The sequence below is a fragment of the Musca vetustissima genome, unplaced genomic scaffold, assembly GCF_032173495.1.
Source record: "Musca vetustissima isolate MV318-11 ecotype Yass unplaced genomic scaffold, APGP_CSIRO_Mvet_v1 utg4001, whole genome shotgun sequence".
Classification (NCBI taxonomy): Eukaryota; Metazoa; Arthropoda; class Insecta; order Diptera; family Muscidae; genus Musca; species Musca vetustissima.
Window position 1 is genome coordinate 5,727 of NW_026875738.1, and position 24,323 is coordinate 30,049.

Below are 24,323 nucleotides of genomic sequence, written 5' to 3' on the forward strand. Positions count from 1 at the left end.
GGGACATTCTTGAATCAGTGTAGATTCGAATTAAATAAAAAAAATTGACCCCGAGAATGGGGGGCCCCCTTAAAAGATTTTTGAAATTTTCCATATATATATATATATATATATATATTCGAAAATTAAAAAATTCGGAACAAAATTTATTAAAACATAAAGGGACATAAAAACAAAATTAATATGATGAAAAATACAGTTAATTTCGTAGTCTTATTAGCCCATTTAAAATTTTGAGAAATCGACGACACTGGGCATGTTCAAAGGTGTCTCACCTGTGGCATTTAAAATTGCTGAAATTTATAACTTTTTTTGTAGGAAACATATATGGAAGAAAATACATTATTTATGTTTGAAATGATTTTTGGAATCCAAAAAAATTGTTTAACGAAAGAAAACGATCACCGAATTCTTCCTGCGCCCTTTCAACAAATAAATTAAAAGTTTACAATGGCACTGCGAAAACATGGTCACTTATGTATTTTGTCGACAATTGAAAAAAACTGGCCCAAGTTGTTTACGCAGATAGAGAACAAGATTACCATAAACAAAAAGTGGTTGCGGGTCGAAAAAAATTTAAACCGAGATTTTATGGGCGCAGCTAAATGGTGCCCAACGTTAAAAGGTGACCCCTCCCTCCCCACTATATATAATATTTGATTTTTAAAAATGTTGAAGTTTAGGTAGATCTTCGAGGTTTTGTACGTTTCGAGTGTTGATGCCGGAAATATGAAATATGTTAAGTTGGATTTAAATCGATTCAGATATAGATATACCCTAGTAATAATTTTCCGATTTCACATAATTGACGCAAAATTGATACAATCGCACTATCTTCTGAAGGAATTGAGAAATTTTGCATAGAGTCGTCTTTTGTTTGCAAGCAGGTCAAGTTCGAAGATGGGCTATATCGGTCCACCTTAAGGTATAGCCGCCATATATGGGTACCCCCCATTTGACGATATTTTGGAGGTATTTTTAAGTGCGTTTTTAAACTGAATTCGACGAAATTTGGTATGATGGGTTCTTATTGGGCACCAAAATTCTTCAATAAAAATTATAAATATAGGATAATTTTTTCGGGTAGCCCCCATATTAAACAGCCTCAGTTTTCGGTATTTTGGGGTTCTTTAGCTCCTTTTTCAAACCGAATTCGCTGTAGTTTGGTATTTTATAGTCGCATATGGTAACAAATCTTCCTACCAAGTATTATTAATATTCTCCCCCTTTATTCGTTACTCGAAATAGTTAGTTTTACCCTACAAATTAGGGAATTTTAAGACGATTCGGTAGTAATCATGTTCAAAGCTGCCCCTTGAATGTGTTCAAAGGTGGGCTGGTGTGGCATTAAAGAATATAAAATATAATCTTTTGAATGCAAATAATTGTTTAACGAAAGAAAATGCGTTACGGGTGGAAGCGATTTTTAATCGCTAAGCGTTACAATGTGATTCTTAGAACACTTCTTGGACATACCCAAAGCGTAGGTCATCGTATTTTCCTTAACATTGTGTACTTTTTCCCTTTGCAGATCTCGACCAAATTCTGTTTTCGTTTCGTGTAAAGTTTTACCCTGCAGATCCATTTCGGCTGACATATCATGGGCGCATTATGTTGTATCAGCAGTTGAAACGAGATCTACGACATGGACGTATATATTGCTCAATAGGAGAAGCTGCAGCACTGGGATCACTCATTGTCCAGGGTAATTAACTTTTTGCGTTTTAAGAATTAGTAAAAATAATTTTCTTTTAGAAGAACTTGGGGATTACAACGAAGAAATTCACAATGAAAACTACGTTGCGTCAATGAGCCTGGCCTTACGTCAAACGGAATCACTTGAAAGAAAAATTATGGAGCTTCATAAGAAACGTGTACCAGGACAAAACACCCGTGAAGTAATAAATGAATTTTTAAGTATTGTAAGCGGCTTAGAAACGTATGGAATAGATCCCCATCCTGTAAAGGATCATCGAGGTTCCCAATTGTACATTGGTATCAACTATTCCGGTATAAGCACATTTATTTGCGGCAAACGTTCGCAACATTTCCGTTGGAATGAAGTGCAAAAAATTAATTTCGAAGGCAAGATGTTCATTGCTCATTTAAGTTACACCGATGCAAGTAGAGAAGCGGTAAGTCTAGTATGTAGTTTTATCTATGTGAAATTTGGGAATTTTTTTGTTAGGAAAATTCGGTGGTCAGTTGTTGGTTTTGTTCAGAGACTAATCCGCTATATGCCCATGTGCTGCATTTCGAGTTTGCTCGAATGTGAAACATTTCCCCAAATTTGGTGTGTTCCATTCCGAATTCCCAAAAAAATATTGGGAATATAATTCGAGCACATATAGCCTTGTGGATTGAAAACGAAATGAGATCGTACGTGTTTTTCTGAGCACGTACAAATTGAAAAAGAACGCTGACGTAATATTTAACGTGTTTTTACAATATTCCTTTAAAAAATACAGTATTCACATTAGTTTTTATAGTAAAATTAAAGAAAATATAAAAGTTCTCCTTTTATTAAAAACAACGCGTAACATTTTTGAGATCAATTTGGCAACTCAACCACCATATGATCAAAATAAAAATAGAATCTATAAAAAATCTACTTCTAAGATTTCCAATAGTCCTTCTAATAATGTTTCTTACAGTTGTGCGCACTTTATTATATCGATGTTGACAAGATCCATGCTCCACTTGTTTATAGGACGTCAAAAAAATGTTCCTAAAGCGTAACCACTGTCTCATAGAAGCCAACTATTTTGCGTACCATTTCCTCTTTTGTTAATGCAGCCTAGCTGCACTAATATGCCAAATAAAAGCATCATGGCTGTATCTTGGTCTGCATCTGTCCACAGCTTGCAAACACTTTGTCTTTCAGGACTTTCATTACTCTCCACAATATTTTACACATTGTTGTGCGATCAACACTTATATTTAAATCATTTGCCACTACCCACTGAAACGCACCAACAGCCAGAAAGGTACCTGCTAACTGGAGGCTTTCGGGAATGGCACCCTTGTGTATGAAAGGACCCACTTCTCTCAAAATATCCATAAATGCTTATTTTAACTCGTTCCAGTATCATTAGACTTTTTCTGGTAGAAACCAGGGCAATTAATAAGCCAGCAGGCATATTTTTTCTTAATTTTGTTTGTAAACAAATTGCAAATTCCAATGAAACATATGTTTTTTATTGAACACATTTCGTAACATATTGAACACAGCTATGCTTTCGAGTCGCACTTTCGCTCGAAATTGAGCACACCATTTTGCACAACATGGGAATTTAAAAAAGTATGGGAATTCAAAAACTCTCGGAACATGTCACATGGGCGATTATTTCCTTTTGCAATATTACTGAGAAAAGTAAACATTCAGTAGGATTTTGCAAAATATCACGTAATTTTAATTAAAAAGCTTGAAATATTACTTTTCGACTTTTTAAGGAATAGAATTACCAAAATAAAAAATGTTATTTGACTTTGGTAAAAATTGAAAATTAACGTCTGATTTAGAAACATCTCTGAATAAGCCCTAGAAGGAATTCTCAGCGGACGTAGGAGTAAGCAAACAACCATCGACACAGACACAGCTATTTATTTAAAGTCATAGAAATCGTAAAGTCTCGACAAGGTGGATTTTGAAGAATAGTTTATCAAACTATATATTTGGGCCACTGGCATAAAACAGTCGGCCAGGCCGAACTTTGGATACCCTCCACTATGTACAACAAATACATGTATCAATGTCGTGTCTCAATTCTGTCCTTCAGGAGGTATAATTTTATGGGGGAGATACCTATATGCTGTCCTATATATTTCATTATCGTCAGGTTCGACTTTTTTATCAAGATTTCCTTAGAGAGCGGAATGATTACATCCGATGGCTAAATCTTCTTAGAATTCCATAATTTGTAGGGTAAAACAGACTATTTCGATTATCCCCTATACTATGGTAGAATAACCCTATATGAGGACAAGCCCTACACAAGGAACTATTCAGCTATTTTAATATAAGTAGGGGGTTATATGGGAACTATATGTGACTAAAGAATACCAAATTACAGAGAATTCGCTCAAGAACCTAATATACGGAGGGTGTCTTATATGGGGCTACCCGAAAAAGTGGACCTATATTTATAATTTTTTTAGTGGAGACATATGGTACCCAAAAATAACCCAATGTACCAAATTTCATCGAATTCGGTTGAAAAGCGAGCTCATGAACCCCAAAATCGTGGCAACCCTTTTTTGCTGGCGAGCTTTAAAAGTCAGCAGTTTGAAAGTCACATTGTTTTGGTACTACTGGCGGTAAAAATCAGCTAAGTTCAAGTGCTTGTAATTTGACAAAATTGAAAAAAATTAAAATGTGTAATTATGGAAAACGTTAGTGCAGGAATGTAAAATTAAGACGAGATGCCCTTTTTGTCATATTTGTCTGTTGTTGTAATACTGCGAAATGTTTTGTTTATGTATAACTTTATATAAAATCTATAAATTGTAGTTTTGTTCCATGGGGTGTAAGTTGTGAATGGCAAAGCATTGCAAAAAGGTGTAAATGGCAAGTTATTAACAAAAGTGCGTTAATTGATGAGTAAATAGCCTTTTTTGTTCTATTTTGTGCCAATACGTGTTTTTACTGATAAACATGTGTTGGCCCATGCAGCGCTTATTGAAATTTGGAGCAGCAACAATGGCTCAGAAGATGCACTTGTGAAATATGTGTTACAGAATATCAATAATATCAGTTTAAATGAAGACCAAATGCGTTTGATATCAAAACAAGTTAAAGATTTTGTTAATTATATAAAAAAACATTTGTCAAAGTTCAACCGTAAATTAGAGCGATTTAAAACTAAACATTCAAAATGGCTTTGCAAAAGTATAATTATAGTAATGGATGAGCAGTATGTTTCCCAAACAAAATAGGTCGGCTAAAATTAAATTATGAAGATGCTGGACCTAGGCTAAAAATAAATTAGCCTCCGAAATTGCTTCACAAAATAAACATGCAACATCGTTGCTAGTTCATGCTCCTACGGTTTCAGCCAAAATATCCAACGACGGAAATATGGCCTTTGTTTTGAAAAAAAGCAGTCAGTAATGGAAATATAGTCGAAGTAAGGAACAAACTTTTTGCTATATGCAGTTACATGAAATAGTGTCCCAAATCATATGAAAATATCACTTCAATAGCTTCATAAACAAGAAAGTTGGGCAAATCGGCCAGATCGGCTATATGGCAGCTATATGAAATAATGCCCCAACATATGAAAATTGGTAGGTCATCTTGGGAGCATAAAAAATTTATACAAACCAAATTTCAATTCAATAGCTTTAAAATTAAAGTTTATGCCAAAATAAACGTAAAATAAACCATAGTGCATTAGTCCACTTATTTCTCATGTCCTCTTTATAAAAGAGGACATGAGACCTAATATCGCTAAATAATAATTTTTGAATTTTAAATATTTTAACAATTTTCAATCGACTTGGCGGAACTGGAGCACTTTTTACACAAGATTTACGGACTGGCCAATCTGAACACATTTCAAATGATGATACATTTCAAAATATGTAATATATTTAAAACTTTAATATTAATTTTTGAAATCATACATTGTTTTTCGGTTGATGTAGTAAAATACATATCGACGCCTCCGAACCATAGTATGCTAAGTCGACTTAGCATGTTTTAAAGTTCTTTACGTTTTTAGATACTACGGTCCTTAATTTAAATTCTCTGAAATTTTGGTAATCATCGGCCAATCCAAACCAAAGTTATAAGCTAAAATGTACTTAGTATTGCACGTAACTCCAAGTCTATTTAATATATATTCTTTAACATCAGAAACATTTTTAGATTTTAGCCAAACTTCAAAGAGCTCTCTGTACAAAATTGACATTTTTCCACATCACTTGTTTAAGAACTAAAATAAATCGCTATTTACTTGTTTATAGCTTGTATAATCCCGTTCTTTGACACTTATTGAATGAGAAAAATCTATGAATGAACATTCGTTAAATGCGGATTTTTCATTCATAGGTAGAAAAATCTATAAATAATATGTATTTTTGCATTCATAGGTAACTGATACCTGTATCCGACCCTAACGAAATTCGTATGACAAAGTCATAAAGTCATGTCAGTCATTGGAAACCCCATAACAGGTATAATAAAAGTCCATAAACTCCACCTCCACGAAAATCATAAATATAGGTAAAACAGTGTATATATGAATGTTACACCAATGATATTGTTCCAGGGTTCATAAAGTGGACCCTTTAGAAAGACATTTGGAATAAATGTGCATGAGTTTAAAATCAACGTTTGGAGCAGTACTCTTGAACCTCAGGTTGGACATTTTGAACTTGTTTTTTTCTTATCTGCTATGCTGTGATCTATTCCAAGTCATATTTTTTTAATTTATTTGAACAAAACCTTAAAAAAGCTTCCTACACAAAATTGGCATTTTTTCAAAAAATTGCCATAAATCCGAGAGTCGCAGGAAGCCGCAGGAAAAAATTTAGTATGATGTTCTAGACAGACACACAAGAAAAATAGAACAAAAATCAAAGCTGAACTCGACTGCACTCCATACTAAACCCCTATTTTAATTGAAGGAATTAAAAAAACGGACCTTACATATATTTAGCCCGAAACACCTAAATTAAAATAACTTATGGGTTATATAACTATACCATTTATTAAATACCAATACTATATATCAAAAATGGACAAAATTTTATAATAATATATTCACAGAATGAACAATTTAATAGCTAAAAAATGCCATTTTTAACATTGGAAAAATTTTCTAGCTTATTAATTCGGGGGTTGGCAACATTAAAGTTGCACGTTGAATAAGAAACATAGAAGTAAAGAAACAATCAAAATATTAGCTTTGGAGCCATTGGGCTTAATTTCGGAAGTAAAATGTTTAAACTTCGGATTTAGGAAAATGGGATACTGAATTAAAATGTTGACCTTTTTGGTTTAGAGTTATCGACGAAATTTCACTCTCGCAATGTTGCCGATGAATTTATTGACGCTTAAAAGCATTGGTATTCGATGTCTATATTGACGAATTTGAAAAGAAAATCTGACATTCCATTAATTTTTCGCGTTTATCGTTAAATATTAAAGATATGTAAAATGAACGACTTATAGTCCAAGATACCTTTCATTGTGTAATTGCATCCATTGTATAATGAAATAAGATAAGTGTTGTTGTACAACAAACGATACAACAACCACTTGGAAAGTTGTTGTTGTAAGTAATACTAATGTCAATATATTTTAATCAAAAAATTTCAACAAAAGATACAAATTATAAAAAAAATTATTTATTTTAATAATGAAAAATTTCGGCCTTTTTGTTATCGTACTACATCAATGATTTTTGCATGGTATAATTATACAAGGAAGTTTCATGCAGTCATATGATTCCAATTTTTTCATAAATTTGCCTTTGACAGAATTCATTGAAAATATGCCAATCAATATACACAAAAATTTATGGAATTTATTTTAAATTTAAAAGGGTTGCCGCCTAATGAATTATAACAAAACACTTAAAATAAATCCTTTGGTTCTATTAATACGAAATAACCTTAAACTAAAACTATGTTTTAGTTTAGTTTAACCGTATAATCCTCAAAATCATTGGATGCGCATGAGGTGTCCAGGAAATACTGAAGTTTGTCATCCAATCCATCCATATTTTGCGAAATTTCATTTGACTGCTAATATGTTGTACACGTTGTATTGAAGTGCCCAAAAACTCGTAAAACGCGTATAATTTCCAAAAAGTCCGTACGCCTTTAACGCATCGATCTAATCCTATTTCAACGCGGTCCATCGAGAACCATGCATGTAGTAATTCACCCTATTTTTGAGATAAATTGGGTGCATCTCTCTTTTGGCTGAAGTTTTTAGTTATGCTTTTTTTCTACTGTTCAAAATCTGTATCAGGTTAATTATTAAAACGGAAATTATCCACTGAAAATGCAATTAAATTCGAGATTTTTTTAAACATTAGTCACAAATCGAGAAACAAACATGAAAAACTTGGGTTGCCTCATCCTGTTTTTACACATGTTTTACATTAAATATCATGAAAATACATGTTTGCAACTACAAATCAATTAATCCAAAATTATTCAATTTTTCAAATATACTTTTAAAATTTCCGAGTTATAAAGGGGTGAACCTCGGCCTCAGCTAATTTAGAAATATTGTCCATATGTTTGTATATTTTATTTTCTAAGGTCTATTTTTTACAATTGTTTGAGTGACTAATTTGACACACGCCGACAGCTCATGGGACCTATTTCTCAATGGTAGGCCGCATGGTATAATAAGGAAGGTAGTATCGTGCATTCATTTTCAAAGAAATTTAAAAAAAAAAAAATAAGTTGTACGCATGACATAATTATTACAACTGATTACAATTTTTTCTCTGTTCTATCAAATCTAAATACATGTTTTGTGTGTATGTATTGTTTTGAATATCTTGTCAAAAAATTGAACCCCTTTTAGCGGTAACTTCCATTATTCTGTATGTAATGAATTTGCCTGTATTTAGATATTTTTGGTTGTTATTGGTTTTGATCCTATCAAAACTTATCAATATCGGTCTACATTGGTGTACGTGCACTTTACTATCATTACATTTTTTGTAAGATACAAAATGTGTGACTGTGTATGTAATGTTTTGAAAAATATAGAAAAATATTTTCTAACAACGTTACCTATAATGCAAACCGCAAAACAAAATTGAAAATGTATTAAATTAATCCAAATATTATATGTTTACATTCGAAATTTCATATTTTCTGAATGTTTTGTTTTTATTTTCAACAAAAGGAAAAACACATTCTGTCAATGTTGAAATTGTTCGACTTGAAATTTTGTACGCTCGGCGTATTTCGGTAACATTCATATAAATACATGTGTTCTACTTTTGTGGTGAAAAACGTCGAACAAGCTAGTTGAATTCTAGGTAGGGCTGTAAGGGTCGTACCTACATTATTGCGCTCCGTACAAAAATACTCACCTTAATAGGGTTTGTTAGACGTCCGTATTACCCAAACACGCAAGGACTTTATTTGCATCTGTGTTGAAAACGGCGAAAATGGATATAAAACCATTTTTTTAATTGATCGAAAAATGTTTACTTTTATAGAAGCACAAATTTTGCCAATGACTGAAATTCAATTTTTAAAAAAACAAAAAATCCAAAATACGCATTGTCAATGTTGAAAATTTTCAACTTTATATTTTGATACGCAATGTGTATTTGGGTAACATCCATTGAACGCATACGCATGAATTTAGGTGCGACCCCAAAACCCATTTGTTTAAAGATGATTTCTACAACATTGCCAAGAAGAAATTTATAATTTGTGGATGAATCAATATCTAAATCATATTCCAAACTCGATTATGAAAATTAATTTTTCATAACATTAACATTTGTTTACATTTACTCTGACATTATAGCCCACAACGTAGAGATGTTTTTTTTCTTTTTTGACAACATATACCCTGCCTAGTTTGATTGTACCATGCATGATTGCAATCACTTATTAAGCTGTAAACATGGCCTATAAATGAGGTCTATCGGGTGGCGAATTCATGTCTTAGTCTTCTCATAATTGCGAAATACCAACCAGAACAGGATAAAAACTTAAAACATGTTTCACAAAAATATTATATATACTAGATCCCCGACCTACGTCGTTAATGGGGACCGGAGAATCGCGACGCAAATCGAATTACCTTTTTCTATACATATACAAAATGCACTGAAATTTAATTTACTGGGGGAAATATTCAAAACAAAGCAAATTTTGAAATTTTGTTAATATACAGGTGACGCTCAGTGTTGCCAGAAGTTGTAAAAATGCTAAACGACAGAAAAGATGCTAAATCAGGCACTGCAAATGCAAAAAATAGTAATCCACAATGCAGCTCGGACCGACGCAACTTGAAATTGCAACGACTCAAATCGAATTTTCTAATTTTTGAAAAGCGACGCAACTCGAAAAGATTCAAGTCGGGGCTCTAGTGTATAGAATATATATATAAATATATATATATATATATATATATATATAAAGATTATTATAGTATTGTTCACGGATATTTTTGCCGGATAAAAATATCTTTTGTTTATATATTCTTCAAACAATAAATTTTGACAGTCAATGAAGACTACAGCTGGCCATGCCGGTTAACCTTGTGATTAAACCATGCCTAAAATATAGTCACTTGAACAAAAATGCGCCTAGGACCAAAATAGTGTACGAAATTGACATTTCAAATTGACACAGTCCATAAATCTAGTGTTAAAGCAGGTATAAACATCGGATCATTAAACTGTTGAGAGAGTGTTATTTGCAAAAACGGAGGGATTAAAAACAAATAAATGCAAAGTAGAAGTTGAAATGTCTTACGGCTTTAATTTTCACATATGTATACGATTTCATATCGACTCGTTTTTTATAGGATATTACTGGAGGCGCATGAAAATCGTATGCATGTTACGTCATTTTTAAGTTGTTTGCATAGTTAAGTGCATTTGGCGTTAAACGAAACATCGACAAATTCATAAAGAGATTATTCGGTAAATGCGAAATCCGCATATTACACTCCTTTTAATGTTCCTATTAATTAAGAATTACAATATTAATTAATTAATTAAGAATTAAGAATTACAATATAATCTGTCTCTTTTAAAGTAGTAACTTTTAACACAAGATACTACCGATCTTTAAGAAGCATCTAAAATATTTGTATAACAGTGGGGATGACCGGCATTCGGCACGTTTTTTAGAGCTCTATTTCTCATTACTTATTCAACAGATATAAAAACTTTATGGCCGGTTATTGTCCTCTGATTCTTAATTATAAAAATTTGTTCCAAAAACATACAATAAATTAGTATTAGTTCATTTTTTTACAGTTTTGTAAAACAGTCAAATTCGCCAAATGTGCCCTAACTTGAGGTAGCACCATGGTCATATCCTGGTAATTATCACAGCTATCAGTCTGGTTGAAGATTAGATCCTCTAAAGGTTATATTTTGTTTTAATATGCGACTCGATGTTTGACTTTTAAGGTTATATTTTCTAGCGGCGGACGATGACGTCTCAAAGCCACACACCATCAAAAAATTTCTATCGCATTTTCATCAATACAAGAACGTTTGGTCTTATATATGTAATTTCGTACCATATTAAAGGATTATTTTTAAAGGCAACCCCAAAAAAATTTTAAGCAAATAATATTGAACTATCCGAATGTACCCCAAAGGTACTTCTTATAGTTTATTTTTCATTTTTCTGCCATTCTTTTAAAAACATATTTTAAATATTTTTATAAAAATGCGCATTGTAAATAACTACTTCTTTATAATACTACTGTAAAATATGAATAGTTGTATATACGAAATACTTACGAAATGGAATGTAAATATTACAAAAACATCTGTAAAAATACAAAAACCCGTGCATCTAAATAAGCTTATTAGAGATTTCAAACTTTGCTACAGTTATTTATTTTGATATTCAATACCTATAGGTCAAAGCTAGTGATGTACAATAAGAGCTTCATATCAAAAACGCCATTGCCGAATGTGCCCCGATGCGGAAGGAGTCTCAATCTCACCTACGTCTTGTATTTTAGGAGATTTAGGTATAAACATATTCCTTAAAAATCAAAAATTAAAAACGTTTACGACAATTTAAAAATTAATTGATTTTATTTTCAGATATATTGATACTTTACGCATACTCAGAATAATTTCATACGTATGCAAGAAAATCAACATTTGTGGAGAATAGGAATTCATTTAATTTATATATCTGTTTCGCGCAGCATTTCGAATTCTGAACACGAACAGGTTACGAATGCGCATTTTTATATTACCACAACTCGTTACCAAAACTCATTGATGGTGTCGTTAATAAAACAAAATTTAAAATTTATTTCTTTTAAATTTAAAATATTTTACTTTTAAAAACATAGGCAAAGCAATTTCTTAAACAGATATAAGTAAGAGTGTCTTCAAAATATCCCAATAGAAGATGTAGTCAATACAGAAATTTTTAAAACTTCAAATAGTTTTAATTTTTTTAGTTTTTTTATAGAAACTATTTAAGTGGAGAAAGTCATCACGCTAACATCTCAGGCAATGTGTCAATTATATTATATGATATTAAGTAAATGCAATGGTTACCTTTATTAAAATTAAATGCTATAAAAAATTAAATAATAAATATGTTTTTTTGGAATTTTAAAGGGGGAATGATTGATGACAATAGCCATCAACAACTGTTCAAACTACAGGGTAAACGAATCTGTCGTTGACGACGTATTCGCTTACTTTGTCTCTTATGTTGTCTTGCATGAACACTGCGACATTTGTATGAAAATCATTGTGTTCAAAGTATCTTCAATGAATTGTAAATGTCTTAAGGGGGGAACCCATAAAGCGGTGTACACCATCATTTTTGAATGACACTCTTGTTGAAATATCGGTTTGCTTGCCAGTGTGGCCGTTAATTTCTCTCAGTCATCAGGCAACCACAAAAAAATTATGGTTACGTGACATTCAGATGTTGGATGTTTGTTGGTTCGATAATGTGTTCAACAATAAGATGGATTCCGAAAACGAATTTTTAAAAAAATTCCTATGTTGCTATGAAATGCAACGGTGTCTCTGGGACATAACCAGTGCAGAGTACATGTCACGCGACATTAAAATGAAATCGTATGATGAATCGTTAAAATGAAAAGTATAAAAAAATTGTACTGTGGACGACGTGAAAAAGAAAATCAACACAATTCGTCCGTCCTACAGAAGGGAACTCAAAAAAAAATAAAGCAGTCTGAAACTTCTGGAGCGGACAATATTTACCAGGCGAAGATTTGGTGGTTTGAGTCGTGCAAGTTTCTCCAGAGCTATGAGAAACCAACCGATAGCACATCAACACTGAGGAGCTGGTTCAGGGACTACGTCTGCAGTGGGCCAAGAACAAGAAACATATCAACAATGGCTATCGTCTGGAGAAACAAATGCGCTATAGCCGTACCAAGAAAATGCCTTTGGAATTCACCGCTGCCGATCGTATCTACTTCGATAAGTCCATCAATTTGGCTGCCTGCATGAAGGAGAATTTCCAAGATGAACTTGAATCGTTGGACTGCAGAACCAAAGCTGAAGAGGGACGCATGGAAATCAACAACTGGAAACAGGAGATTTTCTATACTACCCCTTGCCAGTATTCTTTCGTAACCATGGGGCATAAACGTTGAGAATTTGGAATTGGTACCGATTCTACGCAAATTGGGCACCAACAATCTGTTCGAGCATATCGCCAACTTGAGTGGCTTCTCCACGGAAACAAGCCTGATGTTTGGTGATGCCAAACATGTTGCCAAAATCAAGGTTGATGAGGAGAGCAGTACTGTTGCAGCAGCCACAGTTGTTTTCAGTTTCCGTTCAGCACGTGCCGCCGAACCAACCAAATTCGAATGTAATCATCCATGTTATGTTCTTGATCTATGATAATACCGCCAAGGCTGTACTCTTCACAGGCATTTATCGTAATCCCAAAACACAAAAGTAGACAGGCAAGGAGATTCTTTCACATTTCTCTGCCCTAGGACTTTTTTACTCGTCTCGTTTCCATTCTATTTGTTTGTTTATTCTTCTTCTTTCAAGTTAATGTCTACTGCTGCTGCTGCTAATACTACGACATTTGCCCTATTCTCTCTGTCTATTATTTTCTTTATAAAAAATGAGGACGTGCTTTATTTTCGTTCTATATGTTTTATTTTTTAATATTATTTTATTATTTTTTGTTTTGTTTATAATAATTATTTTTATTCTATTTAATTTGTTTTTCTGTTTATTTCGAATAAATTATAATAATAATAACAACAATGAGCGTTAGGGTAATTTATACAACAACAAAAATGAAAAAAGGAGGTAGATATATGGTTCTTTTTGAAAACATGCACAGAATCATTTTCTGAGTAGATTTATGCATGTCCGTCGTCTGTTGATTTTAAATTGTAAACAAAGTACGGGACACATTTATGATCCGAATGACAATTTTGAGCGAATTGTATTTAAGCTGATTTATCAAACAAAATCGCCCATAAAAATCCACATAATGGTCAACAACAGTCTTACAAAAAAAATTGTGAGACCGAGATTTCATTAAGAAACCAATAAAATTTGAAGCCTATTTTTGATTATTATTATTAAAAATTCACATCCAATTTTTTTATATATTTCTTTTTTACGGCGTCTTATTAGCACAATTTATAAATTTGAATGTCGGTTTGAAAAAAGGCATGAATGATAATATGGCCGCTACAAACAACACAACAAAACTGTAACAACCGATAAGTTACAGCCTTAATCCTCGTATGCGTTCCCCCTTTATACAATTATTCACATTGTATATATATATATATATATATATTGTCCAGAAATTATTTTCTTAAAGTAAATTTATGTATGCAACATGGATTTTTTTTTTATTATTTAGTACAATCGGGCCTCTCCCAAAATAAAATCGCGTATGAGGTATATGGTATATGTAAAACTACAAAAGTTCATGCATTTGCATTTAAACCGAAATATATTTATTTTATTTTTTATTTTCAGAAAAAACATACGGTTGGATTTAAATGTGCAAACAATAGTACGTGCCGATATTTGTGGAGGTGTGCTTTGGAACAAATGTTGTTTTTTACGTAAGATTTTAAAATTTTTAATCACTAAATGCTTATATATAGATTTAACATGCCGATCTTTTACAAATCGTCACATTAACTCGATTTGTTAAAAATCGAGTTGAATTTTCTAAAAATATTTAATATATTTCAAATACACAAATAGACAACTAAATAAGTATACAGGTATATACAATTTGCTAAAAGTGCGTTTAGACTACAGCTTTTATAATTCACGATAAAAGCTGTAGTCTAATTATCTAGAATTAATTGCTAAATCGAGTTCAATTTACTACGATATACCGTATAAAATTAAATCCACTCAATATCTCGAATTGCTCGAAAACCTGTGCTAAATCGTAAAAATTTCTAATACAACCCTGCTTTTGCAACAAAAATAATGAAAAAATAATAAAATAAAAGCGTAACAAATATATGGCAGCTGAACATTTTGATACATTTAGAATTTTTTTACTTTATCATAAACATTACTATAAATTATAACAACATATATTTTTATGCATTTTTGACCCAATGGGGAGAAATTCTTATAAAAATTATGAAAATATTGGTTGAAAAACTGCAACAGAAATTGTGAAACCAGTGAAATGTGTATAAATACGTAAAAAAATAACAGATAACAAAACAAACAACAAACTTTATATCACTTTTATACCAGTCTGAACAGGTAGAATTTGGTACGTCAATAAACAAAATTTTAAATGCAGACTATGTCAGTCATATGGGGGAACCCCCCCCCCCCCCCCCCCCCCCCCCCCCCCCCCCCCATTATCGGTGTCAATTTTTTTATTATTTCGAATCTACTCTAATTCAATAATGTCCCTACAAAATTTCAAGTGAAAATCTCCAGAACTCTTGAAGATATAGCCGATTTATTGGGTCAGCATCATGTGATGGCAAGAGTGATACCCAAACTTTAAACGCATTTTTCTCGAAACTGTGTGTTTACGAATGGCGGGCACGATAACTCAAAAACTAATAATCCAATCGGCCAATCGGTGAAGGTCTTCCGTATTTTTTTCCTTAGTTTGCGGTCAAAAATTACGAATTTCCAAAAAATCAAATAAATGAAAATATCTTCCTTCGAAATGCACGTATATCATGTGGCAAAATTTGCTAAATAATTTAGCAATTTTTGCCACTGATCGGAAATATTTATAAATATTTTGAAGCTCCCTGCTTCTAAAACTTATAAATATAAGATGTAACAACCATGGTTAAATCTTGAGAGCAATATTTAGCGTTAGAAAATATATTTTGTATAATTTATTGAAAATATGCCAATCGGCATACATAAAATTTTATGGAATTTATTTTTCATATTATTTAAAATTGATAGATGAGTTCCAAATTAAAAAAGATTGCCATCATCAAATTCTCAAATGAGATTGCCTTCTGTATTTATGACCAACTTCGATAATTTTTTTATTCTTGTTGTCATGGCATGATTATACAAGGTAGTCTCATGTAGTCATATGTTTTTTCATAAACTTGCCTTTGACAGAATTCAGGGTTCAAAATTTAAATGAAAATATCATCCTTGGAAATGTACGCATGTCATGTGTTCAATGACAACAATTGCTAAATAATTTATATTTATAAATATTTTGAAGTTCCCTGCCTCTAAAACGTATGAATATAAGTTTTAACAACCATGGTTAAATCTTAAGAGCAATGTTCAGCTTTAAAAAACATATTTTGTTTAATTTATTTAAAATTTGCAAATCGTCATACATACAAAATTCTCAAATGAGACTACCTTCTCTAATTATGCCATGTCCTGTTGTATATTCTATGAATTATTTTCAGGATATTGTTGTTCTTCGATTTGAAAACCAACTTTTATGATGGTGCGAATTGAAAAAAGTAAATTGTTTCCATCCTTAAATATAGAAAGAGTAAATGAGCATGATACAAAACAACGTTTTATTTTAATATAGATCATGTGTGCAATTATCAAATTCGTATACGTGTATTTGAAAATGTGAAGAACACTTCTATGAAGAGCCAATACTAATCGTGAAAATTTATTTAAATTAAAGACAATATTTTATATTCACTGAGATCACAAAAATATATAAAGTCATTACTTTAAATGTATTGCAATGTAAATCTTGTATTTTTAGAAAAAAATATATATATTTATTATGCTATCAGCACTCGTTTCAGATTTATGCTAGACATAAGAGCTAATGAAGAACAGCGATTTTTGATTTCTCAGATCCGTTTTTACTCGACGTAGAAAAACTTTCTTCGGGTGATGCTGTGGTTACAAGTATCGTTATTAAGATTTGTAACAATATATTTATATTTGGAAATACATTTTCGTCGCATAATACAATCGAATCAAGTGGAATAAATGTTCGGGGATCTTTCGCATTTCACATAGTGATCCACAGATCCACTTAAGTTTCTACTTCAGTTGAAAAGCGAACTTATGAACCCCAAAATATCGAAAATTGGGCGGTACCCTTATATGGGGGCTATGCCTAAACGTAGGCCGATATACCCCATTTTCGAACTTGATCTGCCTGTCTATGTCTGGTAATCTTCGCTTTTTTACAATGAAGGCAGCGACGACAATAATTGATGATGTCTTTTTTATTTCGGGCCAGATGTACCTTGTTCGAATTTGCTGTGTGAAAGTCCGTGTACAGTGTTGAAAATTTCTTTGCGCAATGCTTCTGGAATATATATATTGATGTATTTCCGAAATGAATTATTTGCAGCTTCAAAGAATTGTTACCTTCAATTATTGTTTTTAGCTTTGTCGGATTCTTGAGATTTTTGAATGTCTTCGCGTGAGACGCATCACGACATTGAGATTTCGTTGAATCTTGAAAATGCATCTGTAGTAAACAGAGATATAAAATCTAAATTTTGGAGTTTCAGGTCGTTGAGAAAATGCGTATATGAGCGGTTTATGATCGGTTTTGATGACGAAATGTCGTGCTTGCAGCATGTGTCGAAAATTTTCCACTGCCTTGTAAATGGCGAGCAATTCTCGATCATATGCTGTACGCTTTTTCGGATTTTAATAACTTACTCGAGTAAAATCCTAGAGGTCTCCATGTGCTGGTTCCATGACTGGATCTGGATGTGCAAGCATTGTGGCTTCACAAAGGTTTTGTTTCTAGGTCTCAAAAGCGGTTACTAATTCCGGTGTCCAGGGTACTTTGCGTTTGTCATTTTTTGGCGTTCCAAACGAGTTCGTTTAAGAGTGCTTGATGATGTTCTGCGTGGGGTATACAGCGTCTGAAGTAGTTTAAAATACCAATAAAACGACGAAATTCGCAGATGGTTTCTGGCTTCTTTATAATTGTTGATAGCCTCAACACGATCTGTAGAGAGCATTAATTACGTAGCCAAGAAATCTCACCTCAGGTACACCAAAATTACATTTGTTCGGATTAATGATGAGTCCATATCGGCGTAAAATTTCGAAGACTGTAGGAAGATGTTCTCGATGTTGTTGTGGAGATTCGGACATAATGATGATGTCATCAATATAACAATAAACAAAATCAATCACTCTGAATACGTTGTCCATGAAACGTTGGAATGTCTGAGTGGCGTTCCTTAAACCAAAAGTCATGTACAACCAGTGAGGAAAGTAGTAAAGTCGGACTGAGCCGACTATATGATACCCTTCACCACTTTGGGGATATTCTGTATATGTATCCTAACAGACGTCGCCTTTTCTAAGGTGATTATTTGGTGTACAGTCAACATGAATAGGTCGAAATTATATATGGAAGCTAATCTGAACCAATTTCAGAGAAACTTGCTAGATATTAATTTTTATTAATTTCTGTACGTGTATGGGCCTTTAGTGTACCATTTACTTAAAATCGGACGAAAATATATATAGGAAGTATATGTACATCTGAACCAATTTCAAGAAAACTTGACACACGAAAGGTTATAGTAACTGTACATTGTACAAAATTGTGTGCCGATCGGCTAATCTTTGGGTCTTTAGTGCACATTTTAAATTAAATCAGTCGAAAATATATATAGAAGCTATATCTAAATCTGAAACGATTTTCTCGAAACTTAGCACGCATCATTCTGGACCTATGCCAAATTTCGTGTAAATCGAAAGATATATAGGCACATTGGAGCCTCATTTACCATATATCGGACAAAATAAATCGGACGAAACTATGTATGGGAGCTATATCTGAATCTGAACCGATTTTCTCGAAACCTGGAACACATCATTCTGGACCTAATTCAGTACTCTATGCCAAATTTCGTGCAAATCGAAAGATATATGGGACTTTGGTGCACCATTTACCTTAAATCCGACGAAAATATATATGGGAGCTATATCTAAATCTAAACCGATTTTCTCGAAACACATCATTCTGGACTTAATTCAGTACTCCTTGCCAAATTTTGTGCAAATCGAAAGATATATAGGGACTTTGGTGCACCATTAACCTTAATTCGGACGAAACTATATATGGGAGCTATATCTAAATCTGACCCGATTTTCTCGAAATTTAGCACACATCATTCTGGACCTAATTCAGTACTCTGTCCCAATTTCGTGCAAATCGAAAGATATGTAGGGACTTTGAAACACCATTTACCTTAAATCGGACGAAACTATATATGGGAGCTATATCTAAATCTGAACCGATTTTCTCGAAATTTGGCACACATCATTCTGAACCTAATTCAGTACTCTATGCCAAATTTCGTGCAAATCGAAAGATATATAGGGTCTTTGGAACACCATTTACCTTAAATCGGACGAAAATATATATGAGAGCTATATCTAAATCTGAACCGATTTTTTTCCATTTTCAATAGGGTTCGTCCTTGGGCCAATTATGTTACCTGTGCCAAATTTCATCCAAATCCGATCATAAATGCGAGCTGTACTTTGTTAACAAAAATACATGGACGGACGGACATGCATAAATCGACTCAGAAAGTGATCCTATGCATATTCTCAAAAGGAACTATGGGTCTATCTCGATTATTTTTGACTGTTACAAACATATGCACAAAGACATTCACCACAGTGTGGTACAGGGTATTATGCCTTTGTGCATATGTTTGTAACAGGCAAAAAGAATCGAGATAGACCCGTAGTTCCTTTTAAGAATATGGATAGAATCAATTTCTGAGTCGATTTATGCATCTGAGTACTGAATTAGGTCCAGAATGATGCGTGCTAAGTTTCGTGAAAATCGGTTCAGATTTAGTATAGCTTCAATATATATTTTCGACTGATTTAATTTAAATTGTTCACTAAAGACCCAAAGATTAGCCGATCGGCACACAATTTTGTACAATATACAGATACTACAACCTTTCGTGTGTCAAGTTTTCTTGAAATTGGTTCAGATGTACATATACCTTCTATATATATTTTCGTCCGATTTTAAGTAAGTGGTACACTAAAGGCCCATACAGACCCATACACGTACAGAAATTAATAAAAAATTAATATCTAGCAAGTTTCTCTGAAATTGGTTCAGATTAGCTTCCATATATAATTTCCACCTATTCATGTTGACTGTACACCAAATAATCACCTTAGAAAAGACGACGTCTGGTTTGGTTTGTTAAATGTCACCACGAGTGTATAATTTGATTTTATTGTCAATGAGGCGTTTTTGTTTGAGATCAATAAGTAAATCAAAGTTGACTAGAGAATCGGCACATATTATTGGCGTGTGTACTTCAGCAATCACAAACAACCATTTGAATTCTCGTCGAAGTCCGAGGTCATGTTTCAGTACACAATCTCCAAAAGTTTTGATTTCGCTTTGATTTGCAGCAAAAGTGGAAGTTTGGACGGCTTGAGTTTCTGCTTTATCATAGATGGAGGTATAACTGATACCGCCGATCCAGAATCTATAAGAAATTGGATATTTGTCGTAAAGAAGTAGACGTCTTTCATATGTGTTGTTGTTGTCGCTGTCGCAAACCGATTTGACTGACGACAGTCCAGCTATAGTTCCGGCTAGAATCTTGCACAATCAGGTTTACATTTTCTTGCGTTGTCGCCCAATTTTTGATGGAAATAGCATAAATTCCGTTGGTATGAATTCTGTCCACATGTTGAACGATTTCGGGATTTGGAACGATGTTGTGTGTTCTTAGCAATTTAATGTTGGATTTTGTCGACTTTCTCCGAAAGTTCCCTTATTTTTTTGGCACATATCGGTGAAAGACATTCGTTGGATAATGGCATCAACAACTGGTTGTTGCGATGTAGAAATAGAATGAACACAATTATTGTTGTTGGCTTTAAACATTTTCGCCAATTTATCGAGGTCTTCTTCCTCCCAGGCGGTAAGAAAAGTCTCATGTTTTCCGCCTATTGTCCAAGAAAAAGTGTTCGGATAATTGCCTCATTGCCTTTACCTGGAGTAAGTCTTTTCATGTGTGCCAGAATTGACGTTGGCTTCATGCCGTTTATTTCACTACCTTGATTCGACAAATTTGGAAATAAGTCTATCCTTAATTGCAGAATATGTGTTTGAGTTCGGTGGATTTGTAATAAGGTCTCCAACTGCCAACAATACTTCGTCTTCAAGACGGACACTCACTAGGTCGAATTTGTCATTATCCGATGTTATGCTGCACAAAATAATAATTTTAATAAATTTTTATCTGAATTCTGAACACTTTGACTTCGTCCATTAAAACAGTAATAAAATATTTATATCAAGCTTAAAGTATGTCATATGTGTATTCATTGTAAAAGTAACATATGTACCTATTAATTAAAATTTATAAGAAACCAAAATTTATAAATTAAAAAATGTTATGAAGCTTGAACGAAAAAAGTTTTCAAAGGTGCCCCCCTCTCCTTACACGTTATAGGGTCGGAAATGAATATTTCTATTAGTTACAAACGGAATGACAAAGTTAATATACCCTCCATACCATGGTAGAGTGTATAAAAAATCATTTAGGAGGTCCCCGGGTACGCTTTCCCTACTCCCCTGCGTTTGTCCCTGACCTGAATATTTCTATTAGTTACAACCGAATGAAAAAATTAATATACTCTCCATACCATGGTAGAGGGTATAAAAAATCATTTAGTTAACAAATTCGAGATTTGAGGAATGAAGTCCAATGCATTTACGATGAGTGCAAAATATACTTGACGACATGCGAGACTTCACAGGTTGATAGTATTGACGCCATTGAGGAACAATTTCATAGTGCATACATTGTGAATTCGCCGTGTTAAACTTGTTCTGCTTCTATGGCTACAAGGTTGTATTAACACCATTCCTATAATTTAAAACACAGCAATTTTGTTAAAAATGTAAACTGCTTTTGAAAAACTTATTTTATAGATTTTTTTCAACTTTTGCTATATTAATTGTAAAATTCATTAAAAATAATAACTTTGGATTGAAAAAGGAATGGTTTTCACGAAAAAATGTGTGACAATACTTTGTTAAAAAGTGCTGTTATTTATTAATAAATAACTATTGGTATATTAAATTAAATGTGAATTTATAGATAAAAACAATATATTTATGTATTTTTGACCGTATATTTATTAATTTTAAGATTTTTTTACACCTATCAACCCGGTAAAAACACCTAAAAAATCAATATATTTCTTTTAATTTAAAGTGATTTTCATAAAAAGTACTTTCATTCCAAATGAAATAGTTTTTCGTTTTCTGAAGAAGCTAAACACGAGATTAATCCCACTTTTTATCCCACTTTCATTTCTGTGACAATACTAATGTACCAAAATGTACCATTCTATGTTACAATAATTGTACTTCTCTTGTCTGCCACAAAGGCAATAAAATTTTAGGAGTACATAAAATGGACCACCTCTCTACGATACCGCAAATATTGACGAATCAGATTATGGAATATATATTTGAATTTTTATTATTTTATTTTGCGTACATTGGTCTCTATTTAAACTATTCTTTATTTACAGTCTTCCTAACAGTCAAAATGCAGCAGTCGTGTCCGGTGGTGGTTTCTTTTCATGGGGAACTAAATTCAAATATACTGGCCGAACTGAACGTGAAATACTCACGGAGAGCATCAACGCCCTGCGCGAACAAAAATTAAATAATTCATCAACAAACAAAAGGAAGGCTAGTAGCGTCCCTGCAACTCCTTCTAGTCCTCCAGGTGACTTTGAACAAATAAGTAAGGTTTGTATAATAACTATATTCACAAATATAACTGTATTTATTTTAGGATATAGCAGTTTACCTCGATCTACGATGTCGGAACCATTGACGTATAACCAGATGGCTGGGAATGAATGTCCAAGTAACCTTATCGTATATAAAGGTCAGGGATACGATGACAATGATACACCTATAATACAGCTCCCATGCCTTGAGTCTGTTTCTGAGGAATCGAAACTATTATATTCTTCCAAATACAACACAGTCAATCCGGATAACTTTGCATACTATTTAAGATCGGATGATAACATCATATATACATCCCCTACATCAGGCGCCTCGAGATCTTTTGACAGCGAGCGTCGTCAGAAAACTACTTTGGATGTCTATAATTCGGATTCGCAAACTTTTTTACGCAAGCAGTGTGCCACTGATAAAAGTATATATGGATCTTCCAAAATAAAAACCTCAGAAAATGCGATTCAACAGAACACAGCTAATAGTGCCAAATCTATTCGGAAATTTCGATTCATTAATGCATTTATTCCTTCGGTTATGTGTGTTATAGTATTAATGACAGCTTTTGCTATTTTGGTAATAGAGTCAAAGTCTAATTTACTTCAGAAGGTACGGAACTTACCAGAAATGGTTAGTTTGCGATATCAATATTATCAGCCGTTGAAAGAATATATATTAAGTAAATTGGGAATAAAAATTTAGATATTCACCTGCAATTGCGTTGTTTAATTATAATTAAGTTAAACACTACAAACATTACAGAATTAAATGAACTATTGTTACCAAGTAACAAATTTCCTCACATACTGCAAAAATATTCCGGCCTTCTTTAATAAAGGCTATCGAAATTGAATCGTTCTTTTAGGTTAACTCCCATTTTTTGAGTTTTTATTTCAAATATTTATTTATTTTGAGAATTATTTATTGTTTTCTACTAATTCTAGCAATTTCTGCTGCATTCGGACCTTTATTTTCTATAATAAGGGTTATTTTCTGAATGTAAGGTGTACTGTACAATTTTTTGGAAATTTCGATAGATTTTACAGATTTTTTCAAAATTTTTTATCTGTAAATGATTTTATTGGTGCATAGTTTACATAATTTAACTAAATTAAAGAGCTTTTTAAAAAATATTTTCAAAAAATGCAGTGAATTAAATAATCACACAATGTTTTAATTATATGGCCACTTCAAAGTCGATGTATTTTCATAAAAACCGTTATTTATGGAAAAATTGCATGCAACAATTTTCTATTTTCACACGAAATCTCTTACGTGCAGTATATCAAAGTGTTCTGAATTAAAAAATTTTCAAAAATACTTCAAACGAATCGAGGGCAGATCAAAAAATATTTACCACAGTAAATGTTTTAATTCTGTGG

At 32.7% G+C, this 24,323-nt stretch overlaps 1 protein-coding gene across 1 annotated transcript; it reads left to right on the forward strand.

Annotated features, from left to right (window-relative positions):
- Positions 1 to 1,531: 1,531 nt before the first annotated feature.
- On the forward strand, positions 1,532 to 23,643 carry LOC133338250 (FERM domain-containing protein 3-like; the record flags this gene model as incomplete). Its single annotated transcript, XM_061546427.1, has 6 exons — positions 1,532 to 1,705; positions 1,756 to 2,135; positions 14,694 to 14,782; positions 22,722 to 22,939; positions 22,991 to 23,362; positions 23,492 to 23,643. Coding segments are annotated over 6 exons (1,385 nt in total), but the record flags the coding sequence as incomplete, so codon positions are not given.
- Between the last annotated feature and the right edge of the window lie 680 nt (positions 23,644 to 24,323).